The 27,379-nt window shown below is 32.7% G+C and overlaps 1 protein-coding gene across 7 annotated transcripts in view; it reads left to right on the forward strand.

The window, feature by feature from the left end:
• The window catches only part of UBA6 (ubiquitin like modifier activating enzyme 6), an 85,004-nt gene that overhangs the window by 34,315 nt on the left and 23,310 nt on the right, over window positions 1-27,379 (forward strand). For 5 of the 7 annotated variants that reach the window (XM_082726354.1, XM_082726356.1, XM_082726357.1 and 2 more), the window contains 13 exons: window positions 1,969-2,049; window positions 5,225-5,347; window positions 7,177-7,300; window positions 9,197-9,300; window positions 11,006-11,068; window positions 11,996-12,072; window positions 12,645-12,711; window positions 17,436-17,579; window positions 18,915-18,982; window positions 20,289-20,367; window positions 21,467-21,547; window positions 25,536-25,613; window positions 26,894-27,075. In XM_082726354.1, coding sequence (XP_082582480.1) covers window positions 1,969-2,049; window positions 5,225-5,347; window positions 7,177-7,300; window positions 9,197-9,300; window positions 11,006-11,068; window positions 11,996-12,072; window positions 12,645-12,711; window positions 17,436-17,579; window positions 18,915-18,982; window positions 20,289-20,367; window positions 21,467-21,547; window positions 25,536-25,613; window positions 26,894-27,075 — 1,271 coding nt within the window. Of the gene's footprint in view, window positions 1-1,968; window positions 2,050-5,224; window positions 5,358-7,176; window positions 7,301-9,196; window positions 9,301-11,005; window positions 11,069-11,995; window positions 12,073-12,644; window positions 12,712-17,435; window positions 17,580-18,914; window positions 18,983-20,288; window positions 20,368-21,466; window positions 21,548-25,535; window positions 25,614-26,893; window positions 27,076-27,379 lie in introns of all 7 variants that reach the window. The other 2 variants (XM_082726358.1, XM_082726359.1) reach the window with 1 other exon arrangement.

The following is a 27,379-nucleotide window of genomic DNA, read 5'->3' on the forward strand; positions in this document are numbered from 1 at the left end:
GGCAGATATGATAAAGAATTAATAGAACTTTTAGAAAGGAAAATATCGTCTTAAAAATTAAACCTCACTAGGTAGATTAAGCAGTGGGTAGATACAATTGGAGTAAGAATTAGTGAACTTAAAGAGCTAAAGAGATTATTGAGACTATAGCCCATTGAAATTAGAGTTAAGTGTGAAAGAAATTTAAAAAAATGAGAGCTTTGGTTGCCTGGGTTGCTCAGTCAGTTAAATATCCAACTCTTGATTTTGGCTCAGGTCATGATCCCAGTGTCCTGGGATCAGTTCCCACTCCCCCCCCGCCCCCCAAAAATCTGGCTCTCTGCTCAGTAGGGCATCCACCTCCCTTCTCCCTCTCCCTCTGCCTCCTTCTACCTCTCCTCCCCCCTGGTCATGCACACTTTCTCCCTCTCTCTGTCCCTCTCTCAAATAAATAAATAAGATCTTTAAGAGAGAGAGCTTAAATGAAAAGGTTCAGTTCATCAGATTAGATTTCTGGAAGGCGAGTATTAGGAAAGAGCAATATTCAAAAAAATTATGGCTGAGAATTTTCCAGCATTGATGAAACACAAATTAGATTCAGTGAATGATAAGTCTCAGATTTTATTCTGTTTACAAACTTAGTAAGTTAGCCTGTTAATATTACTGGTTGCTGGCAGAAAACATGAGATTTCTGGGTCAGAGACTAAGGACTTTATTACTCAGAGCATGGTAAGAAGTATGAGTGTCATGAGATAACTGAGTGTTTCAGTCAGTTAAGTATCTGATTTGATTTCAGCTCAGGTCTTTATCTCAGGGTCGTGAGTTCAGGCCCTACATTAGGATCCACACTGCATGGGGCCTACTTAAAAAAAAGTTCTATTTGTTTCATTTCCTTTTGTCTTCCCTCCAACCCCACTAGTGTAGTGCCGAGGACTCAGTGGATGTCTGCTCATGTGATGGGTCCCTTTTGAGAAGAGGAGCACTGAGCTTGGGAAACCTGCTGTTTTATAGCACGCAACAGATATATGCTTTCCCTCTTTGTTCCAGAGGGTATCAAACCTCATTCCTAAGCTTTCACAAAGCAAATATAATCCTGAGAAATGACCCAGGAATGGTCGAGAGCCTTGGATTCATGGCTGACCCAGTTGAGACATGTACAAAAAGTAAGAGACCCATCGAAGAGAAATATCTCCCTGCAGGAAGCATACCATATTCTGAGCTAGATGAATAAGAATAAATTCACACCTGGATATTTGTAGTGAAAATGAGTTATACAATTAATTCATGGGAATGAGCAGAGAGAAAAAGTCTGGAATGAGAGCCTAGTTCTGCTTTTGCCACTTGATAGATGAATAACCTTAGGAAAATTTTTGACCTTTATGAAACTAAGTTACTTAAGATAAAATCTAATTATAGAGCTGTAATTATCTCACAGGGTGATGATAAAAAGGTAAGCATTGAAAATTAAAATCTGCTGGGGCACCTGGGTGGCTCAGTCGTTAAGCATCTGCCTTCAGCTCAGGTCATGATCCCAGAGTCCTGGGATCGAGCCCCGTATCGGGCTTCCCTCTCCAGCTCTCCCATGCTTGTGTTCCCTCTCTCACTCTCTCTCTCTCTGTAATAAGTAAATAAATAAATAAAATAAATAAATGAAAGAAAAAAAAATTATAATCTGCTTTTTTAAAATAACAGAAATTGGTGGTTTCACTAATAACCCTGTCATAAAGCAAAAGTCATATTGTGAATCTGTTGAATATCTGAAGTAAAAGCAAGCTAAGCCAACTAATGTAGTATGTTATTTTTACTTTTGCTATTCCATAACTCTGAAGGTTTTAACCTTAGGATGGAGTACAATAGAATAGTATTTTTTAGTAAGGAAGACAATGTTTTTCTCATGATGCAAACTGAAATGCTTCTGATTTAGAAGTGTATTTTTCCAAACTAATTGTTTATTTTCTAGTATTTAATTTCTTATGTTCTTCTTAACAGTGTGTTGTATTAACTGAGATCAAGCTTCCATTGCAGAAGAAGATCAATAACTTTTGCCATTCTCATTGCCCTCCAATTAAGGTAATAGTATCATTTAATAATGACAGGTAGTTAAAGAAAGAACACTTCCACTATTAGAATTTGTAGTTTTTCAGTGCGTTGTGTAAAAAGTTTCTTTTTACATGAGGATACTCACAGTAATATTTTCCTCTCAATTTTGGCATCATGTTCATTTCCTGTTTTCAAAACCAAGATCTAAATTTGACTTACAGCAAATTACCAAAACTAAGGAAGAAATAAGGTTAGGAATGGAAAGAATAGTGAATATTGACTTCATCATTTAACTCTAAAAATGGCATAATGGTGGTTTTCCAGACGTTTATTGGTTCTTGTAAGAAAAACTGAGCATCTGCTACAGATACAGTTGGAGGCAGTAGGAATACATTAGTGAATAGGACAAACAAATTTTCTTACTCTAGAAAATTATCTAGTAAGGAAGATACATAGTAAAAAAGCAAAGAAATACCTAGTTTCAAGTCCTATGGAGAAAAAAAGCTAGGTAAAAAGTAGAGTATAATGTCTACATGACGTTGGGATGGGAACTAGTGTTGGTTCTCTTAAATTAAAGGTCAGGGAACTCCTCTTTGGGGAGATAACATTTGAATAGAACCCTGAATAATTATAAAGAGCCAGCTGTAGAAAATGTGGGAAAGAGATTCAAATCATGGAAAACAGCAGGTATAAAGACTTACAAGTATAAAAATTTGCTTGGTGTGTTTAAGGAACAGGAAGACGCAAGCAAGACCAAAACGGAGTTTGGGTAAAGAGGATATGAGTACACATTTTCAGAGGATTGGGTTCAGAGAAGTAATTAGAAGGCCATAACTTAAATAACTTTGAGGATAGCTGAGTTTTAAGCCCATGATTTTGGCCTAATGTATGTTTTTTAAAAGATTTACTCTGGATATGCTGTATAGAAAATAGTCTAGAGCAGTAGTTTTCAAAGTATGGTCCAAGGATACTGAAATTCTTGACATCTTTTCATGGGATCTGCAAAGTCAAAACTATTTTCATCATATTATTATAAAATGTTATTTGCTTTTTCAGTCTGATTTTCTTATGGGGTACAGTGGAATTTCCAAAGTCTAGATGATGCGTAGTGATACTATTGCTTTGACAGCTAAGGGAATGTGTGTGTATTCTTGTGTTTTAAATGTTTCTCAGTTTTAATCTCTAACACAACAAATATCAATAGTTACAACCTATGAAATAAAAACTCTTTCGGTCCTCAATAATTCTTAAGAACATGAAGGAATTACAAAACCAAAGAGAGGAACGCCTGGGTGGCTCAGTTGGTTGAGCAGCTGCCTTCGGCTCAGGTCATGATCCCAGCGTCCTGGGATCGAGTCCCACATCGGGCTCCTTGCTCAGCAGGGAGTCTGCTTCTCCCTCTGCGTCTGCCTGTGTTCACTCTCTCTCTGACAAATAAATAAAATCTAAAAAAAAAAAACCCAAAGAGAAAAGAGAGCCATTGAAATATGAGGGTAGAATAGAGTAGCCTATGTGAGAGATGCTGGTGCCTTAATCAAGAGAGGTGGAAATAGAGATTGTAAGAAATCACTGAATTTGAAATATGAGAATAGATGAATATGAGTTGTGAAGGAAAGAATAATCAAGAATGACTTCTAGATTTTTCTGGAGTACTTGAGTTGTGGTGACATTGGAAAGACCAGAAATAGGTTTAGATTGGAAAAATCATAATTGATCCTCTGCAGTTACATATATATTACTAGCCCCTCCTCCTTTGTGGGATTATTTGTTCCTTTGGAAAAAGAAAAAACTGTTCGTTCCTTGGAGGTAGGCACTAAGCCAACAGCCACACTCTATTAAATAGATGTGGTGAAAATTTTTGGATTGTGGTGTTTACATAACATATTTGCATTCTGTGCAACATTATGCTGTGGTTCACACTTTAAACAGATGAATAAGACATAAGGTAGTCAGTAAACTTAAGACAGGGCACAGAAGTTTTACAAATTAATTACACTGAGTTATGAGCTAAAATCTTTATTTATGTAATTGATATACACTGTCTTACTTGAAAGTTGTTCTCAAAAGAAAATGTCCTCAAGTTTACAGCTTTTGAAGCTAAAAAGTTTCTAAATTTCTGCTCAGTTTTGTCTCATAAAAAATGCTGTGCGTGTCCATTTTGATAGTAAAGGCAGTACATGATCCAGTAGGAGGTAGTCTTCTATTGACTCTCACTACTTCATGTAATAAGTGGTATAAAATACTTTAATGGGCTACATTTTTATATCCAAATATGAATATACAAGTTTTTATTTAAAAAAAAATGACTTTATACAGGATCATATGTGTTACAGAGTAAGAATTTCCCTTTATTATTTTTAACTCTAAAAATAATTTTGAGCACAAAAACAGTTTCTTTACAGTTTCTTAGAATGGAGAATATTATAAAAATCACTTTTAATAAAACAGTGATTAACAATTGTGTGTAAGAATCTGATTTTTATCTCTCTTCACTTTGATGTATACTGTTAGTACCTCAGCCCTTTTCTGTTTGTGGCCTTTATTTTCAGCTTTGAGCTCTGTTCTAGTTTCCATTAACTCTACTTTTAGTGACTAGGCACTCATTATTTTCTCAAATGGAAAGTAAAAATTCGCTGCTAAGACCATTGAACCAAAATAACCATTTCTTAAATATTTTACTTGAGTTTTAGGACAAGGAAAGAATTTTTGTCATTTAAAAATCAGAGAGTGTAGGGGCCTCTGGGTGGCTCAGTGGGTTAAAGCCTCTGCTTTGGCTCAGGTCTGGATCCCAGGGCTCTCTGCTCAGCGGGGAGCCTGCTTTCCTTCTCTCTCTCTGCCTGCCTCTCTGCCTACTTGGTGATCTCTGTCAAATAAATAAATAAAATCTCTAAAAAGAAAAAAATCAGAGAATGTATAATGATGATTGTGTCATCTTCTAATTGTGTAATACTTAGAAATATCCAGTCCCAAATACCAATATCCTTGATTCCTGAAACAGTTTACAATTAATGTATTTTATTTGTGATTCATTTTATATCCCAAAGGATAGTCTTTTGTTTGTTTTTGTTTTTGTTCTGTTTTTTTGTGGGGTTTTTGGATAATCTTAATTACAAATAAACATGTTGTGAGGGGGCTTAAAATAGAGGTGGAGGTTTTTTCTTTAGGTAAATAGATAAGCTTGAACTTATTTTTTATCATTTCACAGTTCATCAGTGCAGATATGCATGGAATTTGGTCACGGTTGTTTTGTGATTTCGGTGATGAATTTGAAGTTTCAGATACTACCGGAGAAGAGCCAAAAGAAATTTTCATTTCAAATATTACACAAGTATGATTGTGTGTATATATATATATGCATATATATGTAATTGTGTATTTATATGATTAATTTTTTAATGTTGATGTGAATATAATTTTGCAAATAGTGATATTAGCAAAATGCTGTAATATGCAGTATTTTTCATTTGTTTTATAATATTTTAAGATAATTTGTAAGGGAATATTGTGTAAATCTCTTGATTGCATTATAAAGTTAGAATAGACAAGAGTATCTGGATTCCTTCTAACATTAATAATTGGTACATAAACATTTACTTATGTCATAATTTTAATTTTGTTCAGTGTGGTGCTCCTATTGGACATGAAGTGTGATTCAGTGTTTACTGAACAGTGTTTATTATGTCAGATTGTAGATGTACTAAGTATGTCATAAGTCACCTGGCCCATCACTTGACTACAGGAGGATACATAGACAAGAGCTTTTTTAAAATTTGTTATATTTCTAAAACATCATTTGGAGGAGGAAAAAAGTTAAGAATTACCCTTAAGATCAAAAAGTATGTACTTTCTAGTCACATTAGAAAGTTCATATAAGCTTAAGTTTTTAATTCCCTAAAAGAATTGGAGAAAAATCATCATGATCAATTTCTTACTTGTTTTTTTTTTTTTTTTTTAGTTCTTGGTTTGTTTGTTTTAGTCTAAATCATTACATTTATTTGCATCCTTTTAGTCAGTTTACATTAAAGCTCAAAAAGAAGCCAAATATAAGGGAGTAATATATTTTGACCTGATAGTGTTTGTGCTTCTGTCTTTATGCTTGATTTTTAACCCAGTGTAATGTTGCCTTTTCACCCCTTCTTAGGAAGAATGCATTTGAAAAAATCATTTTCTGTCTCTCTACTTACAGAATGATTTTTTTATTCAACCTTTAACCTTTGTACTTGATTTTAGTTTGTCCCTGCAAATATCATACAGTTAGAATATGCTCCGGGTCTAGTATGGATGCTTGTATTACGTTGGTATTTTCTTTTATTGAACAGTGCACAAAGTATGAAGGTTATCCATAAAGAATTATAAAATAACCATAAGTGTTCCCATTTAACTTACCTTCAAATTATTCCTCTTTTTTAATAAAGTCCTTATGAATTTTATTCTTCTTGAGACATTAGTAAACCACATTAGGTTAATTTTATCTACATGTTTGTGATCATGATTTTATTCTTTTCCAAATTATTCAGTCCACAAGAGAATTTTTAGAATCTTCACAATTATGAAAGACAGAATGACAATTCTTTAGCTTTTACTAGATTAAGTTATCATTATCTTATTCAAGAAGTGTGTTGGATTATATGTAGTTGGGAAATTTTGGGGCCTTTGACCTATCCCATCCATCCTGTTTGGTAAGATAAGCCAATTTCTTCCTATTTTTATCCTGGTAAACTGGGCTATGTATTTTTTTCCTTTAAAGTGTTGGGCAAGCTTTAAACTACCAGTTTTCTGGCTTTAAATTTCTGTCCTTCTTCCTTCTATTTCCTTGATTTTAAAGTTAGATTCATCATTTTTGTACAGTTTTTTGTAACAAAACTTTAAAATTTAAATTTGATGACTTGAATGTCTTTCAGAAGTCACAGAAATCTTTATATATGTGAAATATCCGAACTCCCTTGTAGAATCTGTCTCCCCGAAATATAAAAATTCTATTTTAAACATTGATAGTAAAATAAGATGATCATTATTTTGCGAGAATTCTTAAAAGGCTTTTACTAAAAAAGGAATGTCCCAGTATTTTGACTATTTTGAGAATTTTATGATAACATGGTCCCTTTTGTGAGAGATTTAAAATTTGTACAAAAAAGGTATACGTGAACTTGTTTTTAGGCTAATCCTGGCATTGTCACCTGCCTTGAAAATCATCCTCACAAACTTGAGACCGGGCAGTTTGTAACATTTCGAGAAGTTAATGGAATGACGGGCTTAAATGGATCTACACAACAAATAACTGGTAAGTTTATTTGTTTTATTAATTCATTTATACTTACTCGTTATTTAGCACTTTAGTAGTTCAGACAATCTACTCAGTGCTGAGAATTCAGCATTAACTCCGACATGATCTAGTTCTTGGCTTCAAAACATTCGATCCAAGTGAGGAGATACTTACCTTAAGCAGCAATGGTATAAACAGAATACAGGCATTCTGGGAACTCTAAATGTAGCAAGGAAATCTACCCAGTCTTGGTACAGCAGCAGTGAGGACAGAATATCTTGATTAAAATTTTAACATTGGATTGGGGCACCTGGGTGGCTCAGTGGTTTGGGCTGCTGCCTTCGGCTCGGGTCATGATCTCAGGGTCCTGGGATCAAGCCCCGCATCGGGCTCCCTGCTCCACAGGAAGCCTGCTTCTCTCTCTCTCTCTCTGCCTGCCTCTCTGCCTACTGGAGATCTCTGTCTGTCAAATAAATAAATAAAATCTTAAAAAAAAAAAAAATTTTAAGATTGGATTGACTTAGGAAAGTGGTAAAAAGAATATTCTATGCAAGGCCAAATAATAAAAGGCAAAACAATTCAAGGGACTAAAAGATATAATATGGCAGGGTGGCAGTGGGAGTTGAGGTAGCAAGTCTTAAGGCATGTAAGAGGAAATTTCATGATCTCATTCAGTAAGGAGGGAAATATTGCAACACGGGCAACTTACTCATTTAGGGAGTGCAAAAGGGAAGTTTTGAAGAGAAGGTAAGGTGGAAGGGCAGGTCAGGCCCGTTGTAAGGTGGCTATGAACTATACATGGAAATGTGTTTTTATTCAGTGGCTTGGATGGAAAAAGTGAATGGATGTTGTTGCAGGCATGTTTGTGGGTTTGTTGGCAAAAGCCGAAGGAATTTGGTTTTTTTAATAGACTAAGATGAGGTCATTGCCCAAAGGAGAGGAAAGGTGCCACAGTTAGAGATTTGAGGAGAGTAAACATTTTAAAAAATAAAAAGATTTAAAAGAAAATAGAAGGATTATCAGTCTTCATTTAGTGCCCATTTGAAGTTGAAGATAGTGAATTTTTAGCAGTGTTAATTTGCATAGTTTGTGATTTTCCTTCAGCCATGTTTAAAAGATGTAAAGACATTGCTAGACATCTTGTAACTCAAAGGTGGCATGTTTACACCTGTTAGCTAAGAACGATTCATGTTAATCTTTAGGACATTTGAAAATCTAATTATGTAATTACTGTATAGACTAGTAAATAGATTACTTTTTTTTTCTTGTAATGACTGCAAAATGGATCCTTAGGAGAGAAAAAATTAGTCCTGTTGTGAACTCTTTATACTAAAACAATTTTGGATCTATGGTTAATTGAGCATCTTTGGTAACAAAATTACTGGATTTTGTTTCCCAGACTATATCCAGATACGTAAAATACAGGTTAGATCATTAACATTAAAGAATTTTTATCTGCTTTTGCAGAAATCGACTCAGCTAATCATTTAGGGTTATTGTTATTTTGGGATCTGTGCCATGGGGGATTGTGATAGTTCAGAATCTTCAGGCGACCATTTGTCTGCCTACCTACTCATTAGCCAGTACCACATTATATTTTAGTATTAATTGTATATAATTATTAGTTATCAGTATTAGTTATTGATGTCTTATAAAATGATTTTACTAGTTAGTAGTAAGCATCCCTCATTACTGTTACCCCCTTTGGGTTTTCTTGGTAATTTGTAAGTGCTTGAGGTCACATTGGAAAAATAGTGTGTCTAGTTTTCCACACTTTCTGCCCCCTCCAAAAAAAGATTTATAATGGGATCTTCTAATTGTATAAGTTAGGGAAAATTAAGATTTTTATCATGATAAGTCTTCAAATTTAAATACCTATATCAGTACATAATGGTTTTCTTATTTTTCTTTTAGTGGTATCACCATTTTCTTTCAGCATTGGTGATACTACAGACCTGGAACCTTATTTACATGGAGGCATAGCTGTCCAAATTAAGACTCCTAAAACATTTTGCTTTGTAAGTATTGTTTGTTGGTTTTTTTTGCTTTAAATATATTTCTTTGTAGAAGAGAAAAAAAAGTAATAGTTAACCAGACAATTAATTCAGTAGATTTAGTAGCTGAACAGATTTTTGGTTTTTTTTTTTTTTTTTTAAGATTTTATTTATTTATTTGACAGAGAGAAATCACAAGTACACTGAGAGGCAGTCAGAGAGAGAGAAGGAAGCAGGCTCCCTGCTGAGCAGAGAGCCCGATGCGGGACTCGATCCCAGGACCCCGAGACCACGACCCGAGCCAAAGGCAGTGGTTCAACCCACTGAGCCACCCAGGCGCCCCAGATTTTTGGTTTTTAATTTGTACATACTTGGAGGGAAATGGGATCAATTTAGGGAAATAAACTGATAACAATTTTTAAAAATTACATCTAGAAAAAAAAATTTATATCTAGAATACCAATGCATGTAATTAAAGTATAAAAATTACCTCAAAAGGACTCTACTTTTTTGAATCATCAAAGAGTTGATCATTCTTCTTATTCCCTAAGACAAAAGATAAAACTAATATATGTTTGAAGGATTTAACAAGCATTGAAGCTATGTTTTGTTTTACTACTCAATTATTTACATTTTTAAATTAAAAGGAATATTTTTCATACTTAGTTCAGGTTTTTAAATTTTAATTTCAGGAAAGAGTGTATATGTTGGGAATATAAAATAAGCCTATACAAACTGACATTGAAAGGAAATTTAAGTTTCTAAATAGAATATAGCAGGGACATCTGGGTGGCTCAACCATCTGCCTTTGGCTCAGGTCATGTTCCCAGGGTCCTAGAACTGAGTTCCACATCTGGCTCCTTGCTCAGAGGGAGCCTGCCTCTCCCTCTGCTTGCCACTCCACCTGCTTGTGCTGTCTCTCTCTGTGTGACAAATAAATAATATCTTTTAAAAAAGAGACAGAGAGAGAATATAGTAGCTACTGTGTAATAAGGAACTAAGGAGTTTCTTGCCGCTTAAATCCACAGGCTCCTTCTCATTATAAGCTGTATACTACATCTCTATATTTTCTTGCAAGTTCTCAAGGTTTAACTTGATTGCCTCTTCTTTCCAGAACAATTATTAACCATAGTCCTCTACAAGGCTTAGTCCAAGCCAAAGTGAGAAGAAAACAACAGATCAAAATATAGTTCATCAAATCTGTCCCTGCATTATTTCCTCTTGGCTCTGTTCCCAGTTTTTAATAATGCCTCAGGTTTATACCCCAAGTAAATTTCAGATTGGGTGGATGTTTGAGGGGATGGTTGGTTGATTGGCTGGGTTTTTCGGCCTTCGTGTGTTCTCTGCTCCACGCAGAAAATTTCAGTTTTGAGTATTTATTCAAGTCTTATCAGGCATAACAAATCTTGATAATTCGATATCAAAAAAATACAGTAGCTTTTTTATTAAAACAGTAGTTTTTTTCAAGTATATAGGTGTTTTCACCAATTCTTCCCAAATATAGTAGCAGGTTGTCTAATTGCATTTAACATTCAAAAAAATGAAATACAATTGTTTAAACAAGGGGCAGTAGGGAATAGTAACTCTTTTATATTTCAATTAAACCGTATTAGCCCAACCATCCATAGTTATTTCAGACCTTTGAGAGAGATGTATTCCTTTTAGTGCTCTATATATTTTGTCAAGGAATCACTCACTTACTCTGAAGAAAAATTTTTTTTTTTTTAAGGAGCCATTGGAGACTCAGATAAAACATCCAAAGTGCCTTATTGCGGATTTTAGCAACCCTGAGGTAAATAAACACTTTGTAGTTTTTAAAGAGGAAGCAAAGTGGGGTTGGGAATTGGTAAGAGACATTTTAAAGTTGAAGTAGGCTAACCATGTATATACCTTTCTGTCAGGTTTTTTTAATAAAGGTTGGATTCACATACCTAGAGTTGACTCCCAAGAATTAAAAACAGGAATTTATTTCATGGAAAACTTTTTAAAATAATAGGAATATATGTTACTTTAATAATGATATACTAGCTCTGGTTTTTAAAAAAATGATTTCAGTAATTTATGCAGATGACTTTACTAAAAGATTTTCTGAACCATGTAGGTTTTTTTTTTTTTTTTTAATTATTTTTAGTAACATATAATGTATTATTTGCCCCAGAGGTACAAGTCTCTGAATCATCAGGCTTATACCTTTCACAGCACTCACCATAGCACATACCTTCCCCGGTGTCCATATGAACCATGTAGTTTTATATGATACATGTTTCTTCCTAAAAACCTTGGAAGCATTTATTCTGTACTTTTAAATCCCTGAATATAATTGTGCAGCAGTGAGTTTATTTGTGGTAAGGAAAGAACTATTATATGAACAGTTTCCAGATTTATAAACATTGATCAAGGAAATGGATTTGGTGATACTGATTTTATACAAATTTTTGTTGTTGTTAGTTGATATTACTGTGACTTTCATGCAGATAACGTACTAAAACCTGGGACTGACACACTATTATGTTAAATAATAGCCTTACGGCCTTTAAGTCAAGTTGTTTAACTTCTCTAAGCTTCAGCTTCCTTATCTGTTAATTAGAGATAATAGTAGTATTAAGGTCATTGATTTATCTTAAGAATTAAATAATGTTTACAAAATTTTAGCACAGTGCCTGTCTAGCACATGTTATGCTGGCAATAACTGTTGAGCAATTTTTAATGTTCTAAACAGGCACCTTTAGAGATACACACAGCGATGCTTGCCTTGGACCAGTTTCAGGAGAGCTATAATCGCAAGCCAAATATTGGGTAATGTTTTCTGTTTTAAATAACTTTTTTTTTTATTATAAAAGCAATATTTTGGAAATGATAGTTTAAAAAATTTAAAAAGTAACTAAAGTCCCTTAATAGTTGCAGTACTACTAAATACACCAAACTGTATAAACCTTTATTATGACATCTTCTTTGTTCTGGGAGGAGTGGAAAGATCAATTTATTAAAATGGATTTATGCTAAATAAGAATTTTCCCACTTTGAAGTCTTCAGAAGCTACAACTTTAAAATAAAAAAATCTGGGAATTACTGAGTTATGAGTCCACTATGTAATTTTTTCCTTTCTAGCCTATTAAGTCAGAAGTATTGTTGCAAATAGTTTCTTCCTTGTCAATTTAAAACTAAATCCTATTTATATAGCATCATGATTTTTAATTAATGCATTTATTAATCAACTACCTTCAAGTCAGGTAAGCACTTCGTGCTACCTGGTGGCAAAATTCCACTTTTTTTTCTTAACACATTTCTTAAATTTTAGTTTTGAATATGAGTTACAATTTATAGCATTTCAGAAAATTGAAATTGGGATCCTTCATTTTGAATCCTAGATGCCAAAAAGATTCTGAAGAGCTTTTGAAACTAGCAACATCTATAAGTGAGACCTTGGAAGAGAAGGTGAATATTCAAAGTTAATGACCATCAAAAAAGGTGTAACATAGATACATTCTATATATTAATATTCTCTTACCTTTCAGATCCCAGCTTTGCTGCTTATTGACTCTGTGACAGTAGGCAAGTTACTTGAATTTGTTCTGCTTTAGTTTATAAATCTATAAAATAGCATTTACCTACCTCAGGGGTTTATTATGAACATCAAGTGATTTAATTTTGTGATGTGCTTAGAAGAGTATGTGGCATATAGTAATTACTATTTGCTATTGCTGCTATATTTTTAGTATTAATATTATCTCTGCTCATTTACTTAGTTTGTTAACCCACAGAAACTCACTGTATAAAGTTGTAAGCTCTCCTATAAATCATCTTTTATCCATTATATATTCATATTTCTTAATTGCATTTTGCATATCATGTTTGGACATTTCACCTAGAAAATGTCTTTTTCATGTTATGATGCCGTGCCTGCTGGCCAATAGTTTTATTTTAGCAGATACCAAAATAGCAGTGTTTGTGCAAATTCATTTTTTTTGTTTTCGTTATTATACTATAAAAGTAAGAAGGAAATGAAAAGTCTTCACATTTGTGGTTAAGTGAATATGATCTCATATTTTATGTGATTAAACAAAGAAGGAAATAATGTACTGAAAACAGTGAGTCATTAACCACAAGTTAAAGACCTTTTATGCATTTAGTGGTTACAGAAAAGTGTGAAAATCTAGAAATAGATTGATGAAGTCTGATTAAAAGGAAGGATGTTAAGAATTCATCAGGTTTATTGAGATAAAACTTAAAAGAAAATTAGACCCTTTTTAGATACACAGTACACAAAATTCTATATGCAGTTAAACTGTGCACAATTAAGTCAAAGTGTACAGTCATGTCACCACCACCAGCATCAAGATCTAAAACATTTTTGTAGTGCCAAAAAATTCCCTTATGCGTCTTTATAATCATCTCCCACTCCCCCAACCAATCATGCCTTTTTCTTGTAATGCCATATAAATGGAATCATGTAGTATGTAGCCTTTTGAGTCTGGATTATTTTACTAAATGTAATGAACCTGAATTTCATCCATGTTGTTGCATTTTCATTCCTATTTATTGTTGAGTAGTATTCCATTATATGGGTATACCACAATTTGTTTTCCCCTTTAGCAGTTGGTGGACATTTGGATTTCCAATATGAGCAATTATGAGTAAAAATCCTGCAAACATCCATACAGATTTTGGTGTGGACTTTTGTTTTCATTTCTCTTGGGTAAACACCTAGTATCGTGTTAGAGAGTGAAATGATGGGTATACGTTTAATTTATAGAAATTAAAGAAGAAACCGCCAAATTGTTTTTGCAGAGTGGCTGTACCATTTTTGCATTTCTACCAGAAATGTATGAGAGTTTGAATTGCTCTGTATTATCTTCATAATGGTATATTATCTGTTTGTTTGATTTGAGCCATTTTAAAGTTTATGTATTGATCTTGTTTTGGTTTTAATTTGCATTTCATAGTTAACTTTGCTTTTGGTGTCTTTTCATATGCTTATTTGTCACTCCTATCTCTTCTTTGATAAATTGTCCTTTCAAATCTTTGTTTTTTAATTAGATAAGTTGTTTTCCCATTGATTGAGAAAGTTCTTTATATGTCCTGGATTTCAGTCCTTTATGGGATACATGTTTTACAAATATTCTCTTCCAGTCCATGGGTTGTCTTTTCATCTTATTACAGTGTGTTTTAAGGAGTTTTTAATTTTGATAAACTTCAAAGTACCAGTTCTTCTGTATGTGGTTTGTATATCTTTTTAAATCCAAGGTCATATGTTTTCTTGGAGAATTTTTCTTTGTCCTTTGTTTTCTTTGGAAATTTTTATGGTTTTATGAGTTCATTTTTGTATACATGCAAAGTATGGGTCAAGTGTATATAATTCATATTTTATATTCATTGGGTACGGTTTTGTGCTTTTATGAGATTTTTTATACCCTGCCAGGCATAGATTAAGGTTAATTTTTAAATATATGAATATCCAGTAATTCTAGCCCACTTGTTGAAAAGGTAGTTCTTTCCTAATTCAATATTCTGGGTATTTTTCAGTAATTTATTGAACATCTATGAGTAGGACTACTTCTGAACTCAGTGTTATCTTCCATTGGTTGTTTCTGTCCTTTTTCTAGTACCATCCTATCTTGATTACTACAGCCTTATGGTAAATCTTGAAATCCTAGGATATTTCTTAGAGCTCAGAATTATGTATTTTTCTGATTCTTACGTGTTTTAAATGTTTTCAGTAGTCTCCATGCTTGAAAGACAACTTGGCTGAATATAAAATTCTAGGCCTTACTTTCTTCAGTGGTATCTTGCTTTGTATCTTACTGTTGACAAGTTTTGTTAAGAAATGTAATGCCAGCTTAATTTTCTTATTCTTATAAGTAGTTTGGTATTTTTGCCTCATGACTTTTTATATTTTTTATCTATAAAGTGTAATAATTTTACCTGGTTATATCTCAGAATTGATCATTCAGTCCATTTTCTCAGGTATACTGTGAGCCCATTTTGATACATGGATATAAATTTTATTTATTTCTTCCCTTTTTTGATCAGTTAGGGGGTGTTTGCTGGTGGGATGGATTATTTTGATACTTAGTTATTAAATTTCTAATTCAAAGTGAGGTGTTTTGTGTTTGTTTTCCCACATCTCCCAAATATTCATTAAGGATGTATGATTCACTCAATCAAATTTCATCTGCCTTGTGATTAGTTTGGAGGAGAAATTTTCAGTAGCTGAAATGTTTTTATTCTAATTTTCTGTTTCCTTCTTACATTACTTTAGTATAGTAAATTGGTTTTTCTCCATACTTTTGGTTCAGGGCAAGGGTTTTGGATTCTTTTCCAGATTACTACTTCTAAAACCCTTATTCTCTTAGGATACTGGAGTTTCTTTAATGGATTCTTTAATGGGTTTTTGTTTTATTTGTTTTAGAGGATAGGTGTTGGTGTCTTGTGGATCTCTTTGATTTCTATTAAATCCTTAACTTCCTCTCTTCCTGTTTTAGCCTTTTGTGTCAAAGGATGTCTCCCTATTTCTATTAATATCATTCTCTCCCAGATAAATTCTTACACCATAGTCAGTGCTGAGACCTGCTAGATTTCATAGGTTTTCAGTAGTTTTTGCACTTAGTATGGTGCTTTCTGTTTTCTCAGAATGATTGTAACTTTTAGGCCTTTCATTCTGTTTTCTGTGGTTACACACTTCCTGCTCTCTCTGCAGCTTTGCAGTAGTATGATGTCCAAAGTAGTTTTGTTGGAGTTTAGTATTTATTTTTCTATTTACAGGTAATTTGAAGTTCATAATGTTTTGTTTCTTAGTAATACTGAAACTCTGCCACTGGTTTATTTCTCTTATGGATACATACCTGTTTTTAGAGGTTGTGTGGGGAAATTTAGATTTAGGCTGCTGTCATTATCCTGAGGCAACCAAATATTCCCCAGATTGGCTGTTTGTTAATTAAATAATAGTAGAATCTTGGGAGATAGTGTAACCTAATGGTAATTTGCACTTTTGGGGTTCAGATTCTATTTTATTAGCTATAAAATCTTAAGTAAATTCCTTTATCAAAGTTTCAGTTTTCTAATTTGAATGATAAAAATTATATTTCCTAGGATTATTTTATAAATTACATGTGAATTTAATATAAACTCACAGTAGGTGCTCAAACTACCTGCTTCTATTCGCATTCTCATCGTTTTTACTATTGTCACTACCACCAGTATCTCTGCATTCAGAAATGGCACAGCTTAAATGAAACCATAATCTGAGTTGCAGTTAGTGCTAAGTAGTTGAAAAATAATGAAATCTAGAATACTGAAATGGAGTGGGTCGAATAGTAAATAGATAGTAACTAAATTGATAGTATCCTCTTTGTATCACAGATGTCTTGAAGAATAAAGAGCTTTCCCTGTTCCCCCCCAAATGCACAAGTAGTGTTATTTTACATAGGGTTTCAAAGCAGTTGAGCCCTATTTGAATTTTAAAGTTAAGATTAAGGTTATTGCTATTGAAAGAATAGGAAGAGAAAGAGAAGCCAGAGCTCATGAAAAGATCTTTCTCACAAATAAATTGTGCTAATAATCGCTCCAGAATCCAATTCCCCAATATTTCCTTAAAAATACTAATAAATAAGTCTTATTTCAAGAAACATCATTTCAGTTTTAAAGTATGATAATGACAACTTCATGGTGATTGGTTCTTAAATTAGTGTGGAAAATTGCCTTTACTCTCCATTTTTTTTGTTTCTAACAATGTATTGCCTCATTATTTTTGACCCTTTTACTATTTTTTCCTGTAGTTTTCATTAAAACACTTTTCTTAAAATTCTGGTTGTTTACAAATATTGACTGACATCACAGAACTGCTCTTTAACAAAAACTGTAATGGTAGATATTCCAGTTAATCTTAAACCTTGCCCTAGTGAAACATAAAGATTCAAAAACTAAAAATGGGCAGTTACTGATATAGAGAAATACTGCTTATGGTAGCTAACATGCAGTTGGATCTTTTATTATGAGATTGGAAATTTTTTAGGACTTAATATCTATTTAGTAGGAAAATTGAGTAGCTTTTTACAAAGTTAAGCTACAGTAATTTAATAATTCTCACAGTAAGCCATTGAAATTTTAAGTGTCTCTGTAAAAACTATTAAGATTGTCATCTTTCATGGCTTCTGTTTCAGCCAGAAGTAAATGCTGACATTGTGCATTGGCTGTCTTGGACTGCTCAAGGTTTTTTACCCCCACTTGCTGCAGCAGTAGGAGGTGTTGCCAGCCAAGAAGTATTGAAAGCCGTGACAGGGAAGTTTTCTCCGTTGTGCCAGTGGGTTAGTTCTGTATTTTAATGTTGTTTTATACTTAAAAGGTTGAATTTCCCACCCATACAATGATTGTTTGTTATGAATTATAGTATTAATATATTATAAAAGCAACCTTAAAATATTTTTTGATGCATGAGTTAGATGTGATATTCCACCAAAGTTTAATTCTCTAATTGAAACTGACAATATCATTGGTTGAAGCTAGTGGAATATAACCCAAAGTTGCATTCTAGGGTATATTTCCCTCATTTGTGAGAGTGAAGGAATGAATTTTCTTTATACTTAGTTTTTAGTACTATTAGCTTAGTATTCATGGGTTCTCAGGACTTTTAAACAGTTCCATGGAATCTTTGGGCATCAGGAATCTTTAAAATTCCTTCCTAGTTTTAAACTAAAAGTAAAAGCATGGGAATGGTGTAAGTATGAGAACGATCTATGTATAGGGTAAAAATATCTCAAAAAAGAACTAAAAAATCCTTATTTCTGTTACCAAAAGGAATAATTGGCAGAGGGTATATCAAAGGATACCCTTCAGGCCCTTTCCTTATTGAAAACGCTGTAACATTTTGAATATAACATTTATGTATTAAAAAGTACCACATAGTTCTGTTTTGCTGCTTAATTACTTGATTTATTTTAACACAGAGTACAAGTTCAGTTGTAAATGTCTAATTTAGATGCAGCTGTTAACAGTATGGGGAATATAAGTTGTTATTTATATGGATTCTGGGTTGTTATAATAAACAGCCATTTAGTTATGTTCAAATTTGCCACATAAGTTACTTAAATGAAAATGAGAGTGAATTCTTTTTTTAATAAACTTTAACATGGTGTTTTTTTAAATGTTAAAATTGTGACTTTCTAAATCATTTCCCTTCTGTTATATGTAATTATAAATCACATAATATACCCAAACTGGAAAATAAAACAGAAATAGGTACTTTCTTATCTAAAAGTAATCAGATTATTTATTCAAACGTAGCTGAAATTGAATGGGGCTTCCAGAGTTTTTATGTAATTATAAATAGATTTGGAGGTGAAATTTCCTTTGGTTTGTTAAAATTTATCATTTTTAAGATGGATAAGTGACATGAATCAAATTATATCTTTTTAACAGTTCTTCAAGTTTAACCATTGTTTTAATAAAGTAATATAGGGATGTATATTGTAAAAAAAGCAACAAATTGTTTTTTAATGTATTGTTTTACTCAGGATTGGTATTTTTATCATTGTTTTCCTTAATGATTATTCGTAACTACGGAAGAGAAAAACTGCTTTTCTTTTTTTTAGCAATTTAATGTTTATACATAGTAAGTTGTGTTTTTATCTTCTACTTTAAAGTTATACATTGAAGCAGCAGATATTGTCGAAACCCTAGGTAAACCTGAACGTGAACAGTTTCTCCCACGGTAATTCTGAAATTTTTCTTGCATTTTTCTTAGTTGAATATTTGTAAGAGACAACAAGGCTAAAAGATTTTCTGCTCAAATATGCATTTGTTTTAGATGTCTTTTCCTGTAAGTTGCTGACTTGTACAGTTACTTTTTTCTCTACTTAGAGCTTATTTTTAAGTGTTAGAATAATGCAGAATCTCTTTATCACTTTATAAATAATGAACATAAAGTTTTAAATTATATGCCATGAGAATAGTTAGCATTCAAAGTACCATTCCGAATTTAGATGGAAACAGGGGCGCCTGGGTGGCTCAGTGGGTTAAGCCTCTGCCTTCGGCTCAGGTCATGATCTCAGGGTCCTGGGATCCAGCTCTCTACTCAGCAGGGAGCCTGCTTCCCCTCTGTCTCTGCCTGTCTCTCTGCCTACTTATGACCTCTTTCTCTCTCTCTCTGTCCAATAAGTAAATAAAATCTTTAAAAAAATATAGATGAGAACAATTGCTATCTGCACCTTTTATTTGTATCATTCTTCATCTTTGAGTCACAGAGCTCTGAGAATCTGATAGAAGCTTATGGATTATTCCCCCCAAAATTCACATGTCCCAAAGTTCTGCCTTCAATTTAAGTGCATTGACAACTCCAAAGCCCTACCATAGACTTCTCTAGGAACTTTTATTAAAAGTCCCTACCTGGGATGCCTGGGTGATACAGTCAGTTAAGTGTCCAACTCTTGGTTTCAGCTCAGGTCATGATCTTAGGGTTGTGAGATCAAGCCCCACATCCGGTCCATATTCAGTGTGGAGTCTGCTTGAGATTCTCTCTCCCTTAAGCCCTCCTGTTCATACTCCGTCTCTCCCTCTATCAAATAAATAAATAAATAATTTTAAAAAAATTTTCCCTTACTTTCCCTTACTTGATCTCAAGATCATGAGATCCAGCCTGGCTTCAGTCTCCGCGTTGGGTATGGAGCGTGCTTAAGATTCTCTTCCCTCGGTCCATCCCTTCCATTTGTGTGTGCGTGCACTCTATTTAAAAAAAAAAAAAAAAAAACCCCTGCTTTAGAAAATTGTCGTTTCTAGATAAACTGAAGTCACCTTTACTTAAGTCATTTGAATATAGGATATTAAATGGAGAAAGAAAAACTGATTTCTTAATAGGGCATTTGTCTTTCAAATAAGATAATTTCCTTTCAGATTGGAGGAAGTTCAGAGTATTCTATTTAAAATACAGCATTAAGTTGTTATTAACATTAAGTTGGTGAAACTAATCTTAATAATGTTTTTATGCCTTTCTGGTTTTTGGTATATGTTATTTTCCTCAGAGGAGATAGATATGATGCCTTACGAGCTTGCATTGGAGACACTTTGTGTCAGAAGCTACAAAAATTGAGTATCTTTTTAGTAAGTATAAATAATGATGAGAATATACAGTACAACCAAACTGCTATTGTGTATCCTCAAATTCATTTATTAAAGCAAATTTGAGTCTAAGTGAGTATAATTCCTGACAGAATAGACATTCAGTAGAAATTTAAGATAAGCCAAATCCATTCTGCTGCCTGTTTTTGTAAATAAAGTTTCATTTGGAACACAGCCAAGCTTGCTCATTTATGTATTGTGTGTGGCTTCTTTCATGCTATAATAGCAGAGGTGAGTAGTTGCGAAAGAGACCATATGGCCTACAAAACAAAAAATATTTACTATCTGATCCTTTACCAAAAAAAAGTTTGCCAACCCCTAGTATAAAGAATTAATACATTCAGAATTAAAATATGAGTATGATAAGTTTTGAAAATTAAATGATTTTCTAGAAATACATTAAAAATTAGATTTGGGATGGGTTTTTTCCCTCCACCATTTAAATTTTTTCTTACCGAATCAAGGAAGATTTAAATAGAATCTGTCTTTCTTAAATCTTAATTAGTGCTTTGGCAGGATATGGTACCCCAGTACCATAAAATTCCTTTTCCTGCCATTAATGGGGTTGTTTTTATTATTACAATCGGTTGTGAAAATATTGCTGATTTTGTAGTAATTGTTTTTTAAATAATGTTTTGAGTATTAATAGCTGTTGTTGAACTATGGAAAGTCTTAGAGTAGGTAACTTCATCAAATGAATTTTGAAGATTATCTATAAACAAGGAATGTTTTTCATCTAAATGTTGCACTGATGTTTTGTGTTTGTTTCTATTTCATACAAATAATTAGCTCAATTGTTTGCTTTTGTTAGAATAGTAAAATATCTTCTGTTTAAAGGAATTGTAAATATTAAGCTTTTCCCTACTTAATTTATACCTTTTTTTCCTTTAACTGAAACCATTAAAATAGTATAATAAACTAGTTGTGTACTCTAAAGTGAATCACCAATGTCCAAATTATTTTAGAAATCATATGTATATATTAAAAATTGGCATTTGAAGAAAGTTAAGATGAAATTTCCTTGTAGTAAGTCATCTTAATTGTATTTAATCTGATATATTTCATTTTTCCTCCTCTGTAGGTGGGATGTGGAGCCATAGGCTGTGAAATGTTAAAAAACTTTGCTTTACTTGGTGTTGGTACAGGCAAAGAAAAAGGAATGGTAAGATATAAATCCTTGAGAATTAAGTTTATATTTCTGTTGCTGCTCGCTTTTGTACTATATTTGACTGCATAGATCTGAAATACTAATTTTTGAGGAGAGAATATGCTAGAAATTGGGAGATTCTGATTCTATTCTGACAACTTTTTGAAAGTTAGTGATCTTGTGGCAAAATAGTTTTTAATTCTCTGTTCCTCCATTTCTTTTTCTAATACTATGAAACTGATATCTCTACTTTCTACCTCATAATGTAATTATGAAGATCAAATTCTTTTGAAGTGGGTTTGCAAACTATAAAGCACATTAGAATTGTTATTATTTCTGTTAAGATTCCTTACAAATTATTAAATAAATCTTTAAGATGGGAGCAGCTAACATTAGAAAGTGGCAGAGTTCTCAGATAAATTTTCAGTTAGTGATTATCAAAAGAAAAGGGAATAATAAAAACTGGTGTAGTTTAAATTCTTAAGATGATAAATGTGAGTTAATTGGGAAGCCATGTCATATATTTAAATAAGAATATATTTCACTAATTTGTTTTGCCTTTGATATATAAACTAGCTTCCAAGAGTCATAATCTCATATTTTATCATAGTGATTAATAGTAATGTCTAAAATTTATATGCTAGTTCACAGTTTATAGTTTGTTTTTTTTTAAGATTTATTTATTTATTTGACAGAGAGAGATTACAAGTAGGCAGAGAGGCAGGCAGAAAGAGAGAGGAGGAAGCAGGCTCCCTGCTGAGCAGAGAGCCCAATGCGGGACTCGATCCCAGGACCCTGAGATCATGACCTGAGCAGAAGGCAGCGGCTTAATCCACTGAGCCACCCAGGCGCCCCACAGTTTATAGTTATATTAACATTGTCTTCATATTCCACTTAAAAACTTAACTATCACAGTTGTAGACTGATATTCTTACATACATATTTTTCCTGCTTAACATTTCCTAAATTGTGTTTCACAAGCCACTGTTAGTTCTAGTGGTTTTAAAAGGTATTTCTAATTAAATAAATAAATAAATAAAGGAATTAAGAAATCTTGGTTACCTAAGTTTGGGAATCACCTGAATATCTTAACTCCTGGAAATTCATAATGCGTATCAGCATATAAAGGTACTATAGTAAATAATCCTATTGATTTCAGATGACAAAGCACAGTAAGTTAATGTGCACACATTTCTATCCTGCAAATACATAGACTTGCCATATAAATTATTCTCTTTTATAGTGTTTATAAGTGTAGCCCGACTAACTGGGAAGAAGGAAGGAAATATCCCCAGGTTCCAGGAACCAAGAGAGAAATTAATTTCTGAGCTAAAAGCTGTGGTTATTCACAAGTGTATATGAGTATATGTCCCAAACATTAAATAGAAAAGAAAGTAACTCATGAGAAACTGTTAGTGAAGAGTATGTACCATACTGGTGTGTAGAATCCAAAATTATATCTTACAAAAACTTTAAGGAGAGAGATGAATATAACAGTTAAGACCATTGAAATCTTCAGAGCACTGACAATAACAAATGTGGAACTGCATTGTGGTGATAAATAAACACCGAAAGTACATAGAATTATGTGAAGAAATTAATACCCATTCAAGATAATTCACAATAAAAAGTGACAATCTATGAGAAAAAAAGTACCACCTGGAAGAATAATAAGTTAATGAAAATAGACGAACTAGATTACAGGAGTGCTACAAGTAATAGATCAAACAAACTTTAAAATAAACTTTAAAATGACCAAAGATTTAAAAAAAGGGGGGGGGGGGCGCCTGGGTGGCTCAGTGGGTTTATCCTCTGCCTTCAACTGGGGTCATGATCTCAGGGTCCTAGAATCGAGCCCAGCGTCAGGCTCTCTGCTCAGCGGGGAGCCTGCTTTCCCCCACCCTCCCGCCTCTGCCTGCCTCTCTCCCTACTTGTGATCGCTGTCTGTTAAATAAATAAATTAAAAAAAAAAAAAAAGGAATAGAAACATGAGAGACAGAAAGCACTAAAATTTTTACAGAAAACCAAATAAGACTTTTTGTGTAGTCAGTGAACCTAAAATTCACAAACAACTGAAATGAGAATTGATGCATAGACGTTAAAAACCCAGAAAGCTATCTTTCTAAAAAAGATGTCTTTCTTTAATGAAAGAGGATTCATTTGCATAGTCCAACAGAAGTGTAGTAGAATTTTCAGAGAGAAAATAGTATACTATTTAATATTAATTATATAAGAACAATTATTATTTTATATATAAATATAGTTATTATATAAGTGATATTAACAATTATATAATTAATATCAATATACTATTAATATATTATTAATATACTATTAATATTAATGGTGTAGTATAGTAATTAATAGTATATTATAATTAGTATGCTAATTATACTAATACTATAATTATACTATTAGTATAATTAGCATACTATTTATAATATGCTATTAATATGCTATTTAATAGTAATACTATTTAATATTAATATACTATTTAATAGTATACTATACTTAATATTATAGGGGGAAATAATTATCAACCTGGATTTCTATACCCAGCTACATTAGTTTTCAAGAGAGGTAAAGATAACTGACAGGTGAAATGATGAAAAATGATCATTTATTGGTTCTCACTGAAAGAACTATTAGATAATATGTGCAGTGCTTGAAGCAAGGGTAAGTAGAGGCATTTGTCAGCATTCTTAGATATAAATAAACATTGGGATTTTTTAAGCTTTAATTAAAATATTGACATTGGGGATGGGATGATTAAAAATAAGTAAAATGTTCACTGATATTAAAAGAGAGAGTTCAAATATTCTCTATTCGAGAGGAAGATACTGTATTAATTTTAGAGCTTAGGTCACATGTGTGTGTGAAAATTTTGAGTATAACCGTATAAAAATAGGTGGTTGACTTCCAAACCAACTTAGTAAGGATTGAGGGGGACTGGAGTTAAGAAAACTTAAGACTTCCCCAAAAGGGAGTGAATAAAAAAGTGGGGTGGGGGAGGTAGGAAAAAAGCTTTATATCAGTAATCACAGTAATCATATATTGATTATAAGGTTTTTGTTAAAAGACATTTTCTATTTGATGCCTTTTGTTTCCTATTTTAAAGAGACACTCTAACACATAATTGTATAGTGATGTTGAAAACAAACCCCCAAAAAACCGATGTATTCAGGTAATACCAGCTAAAAGAAAGTGAATGTGAACATCAGTCAATACCTAACAACTCAAACACAATATAAAGTTGATACATAAACTGGCTTCTAGCAATACTACTCCTAGTCAGATCTTACACAAATGCTAATCTAAGTGACAAATGCATGCTTTTCAGATTATCTTGGATCCGTTTATTTTAATTTTGCATCCCTTAGAATGTCTGCAAACTTCTTCTTAAGGGACCAGATTGCAGCTATTCTAGGCTTGTGAACCAAGGATCTTTGTCACAAGTCCGCTGTCCCATTACAACATGAAAATAGCCATAGACTGTACTTAAAACAAATGGCATGACAGTGTTTCAACAAAATTTATTTATAAAAACAGGCAGGCGCCTACACTGTAGTTTGTAGACCTCTGATGTAGCAAGAGTTCTTTCAAACTGAAACATGCAGACATTCTTTCCAAATTTGTTGCAATTGAAAATAAATATGTTTAGAAAGAAGAGCTAACTCCTTTATGGCTAGTCCATCACATGTTTCTAAAATGTAGTGACGTTTTAGCCTCTTGTTATGAATAATTAGAAAAAAGTTTTGAACACGAATTATCATCAGTTTTAGCAGTTTTGTTTGACATGTTCCCATGCTGAGCATTAATTATAGATGAACATAGTATAAAAATATTAGTATTGGTAACTGTTGGAATATTTGTGTTATAACTTCTACCAGCTAAAATAATTTAGAATAACTTGTGGGAATTATTTTGGTCTTTCTGAGAAAAGCTAAATAGATGTAAATTTTTCTCTTACCTAATGTTAGCTTTTTTCTATTCTTGACATTAGGTTACAGTTACAGATCCTGACCTGATAGAAAAATCCAACTTGAATAGACAGTTCCTATTTCGTCCTCACCACATACAGGTTTGTTGCTACTCTGTTTCAAATTTAAAACATTTGTTGTGTTATACAAAAAAGAGGGTTTCCATTTTATAAATAGAAAATGGTGCATGAGCAAGCATAAGGTGTTTTTGTATTATTAGACTCTCTCAAACTGTCAAACATTAGGAATGACATTTGTGACAAATATATAATTATTTTTTAATGTAAAAATTGGTTTTTATATTGATTTTGGATATAAAATCTTAAGTTGTGAGTAATGGGAAGTATTTCTTTCATTATATAATCAAGATGTATCTACATATTTAACTTTAGAAACGAAGGTTACAGATTTCCTAATTTAAAGTTTTAATAGCTCACACATTTGACAGTGTCTTTTTTGGAGTCTTTATTACAAAATAGGTAAAATTTAGCACTTAGAATTTTTTTGCTCTTTGATCTTACTGTTTAATGTCCTCTTTATTGTAAAATAATGCCAGTTTTCAGTCTTTTTATAGAATTCAAAATATTTAGGAAAAGAAACATTTTAGTCAGTGAAACATACTTGCTTTCACTTTAAAAATGTTTTTGCAATTTATTTTTCAACAACCCATTGATAATCTTGATCAATTAGGGAATGTAATTAACAAAAAAGTAACTACAAAAGCAGGTGGCATAATTCCCTCACCTGTCCAAATACAAAAAAAAATTAACAGCGTCTGTCAGGAACCAAAATGTATGTCACACGATTCATTCACTCTGCATTGTATTTATAGAAGAACTTTTAAGGCCTGTTTATTTTACTGAGTTCTGACAAAACTTACAATTTGTATACTTAAGAGCACTGAGAAGTAAAAATGTGTCAGGGGAACTCTTATAAAATTGAAACATATATAATAGTTTTTAAAATATTTTCATCCAGAAATAGTAATATATTTATGATTTCAGTACCAAAGTGTTAACTTCCCATACCTCTTAGAGCTTATTTTCTGCAGTTAGGATTGCTAATTAACTGAGTATGTTCTTATTTTTTTCTAGGCACTTACCAGGTTCTTAGGAAAAATGTACTTTTAATAACTGATATTTTAAGAACCCTAAAGCACATGGCCAAAATAGAAGTTGTTTAGGTTTCCATTAATAATGTGTTAATTATTCAGACTAACATGGGTTATTAAATGCAATGTGACCATGGTGAATGTAATTTCCACAAACTAAAGATGAAAGCTGATGTCATTACTCTCATATGAAAAATGTGTAAGTTCAGTGATGGCCTGGCTTTTCTGCTTAACATTTATTTCTTCTGATCTTATTTGTTACTTGTTTAGAAACCTAAAAGCTATACTGCTGCTGATGCAACCCTGAAAATAAATCCTCAATTAAAGATAGATGCACACTTGAACAAAGTATGTCCAGCCACTGAGGCTATTTACAATGATGAGTTCTATACTAAACAAGATATAATTATTACAGCACTAGATAATGTGGAAGCCAGGAGATACGTAGACAGGTAAGTTCTTGAAATTCAGGTTTATAAAAATTTTTTCTTCTGTTTTCACTCTTTTCCACACCTGTTTATTGAAAAGTTACCCATTTTTCTGAACATTCATTGTGTTTCTTTTATAGTTATCAAGCCCAGGCCCTTTTTATGATTTCCCATTATACCTAGGATAAAATTCAAAAGTGTTACATGGCCTAAATGTTTCTCCTAGAGTGTCTGCCATCCGTCTACCACTCTAGCTTAAAACTGACCTGTCTTCGCTGGCTCCCCTCGTCCCAGCTGTACATTCCTTCTTTCAGTTCTTATAAGGCAT

The sequence above is a fragment of the Mustela nivalis genome, assembly GCF_964662115.1.
Source record: "Mustela nivalis genome assembly, chromosome: 4".
Taxonomy (NCBI): Eukaryota; Metazoa; Chordata; class Mammalia; order Carnivora; family Mustelidae; genus Mustela; species Mustela nivalis.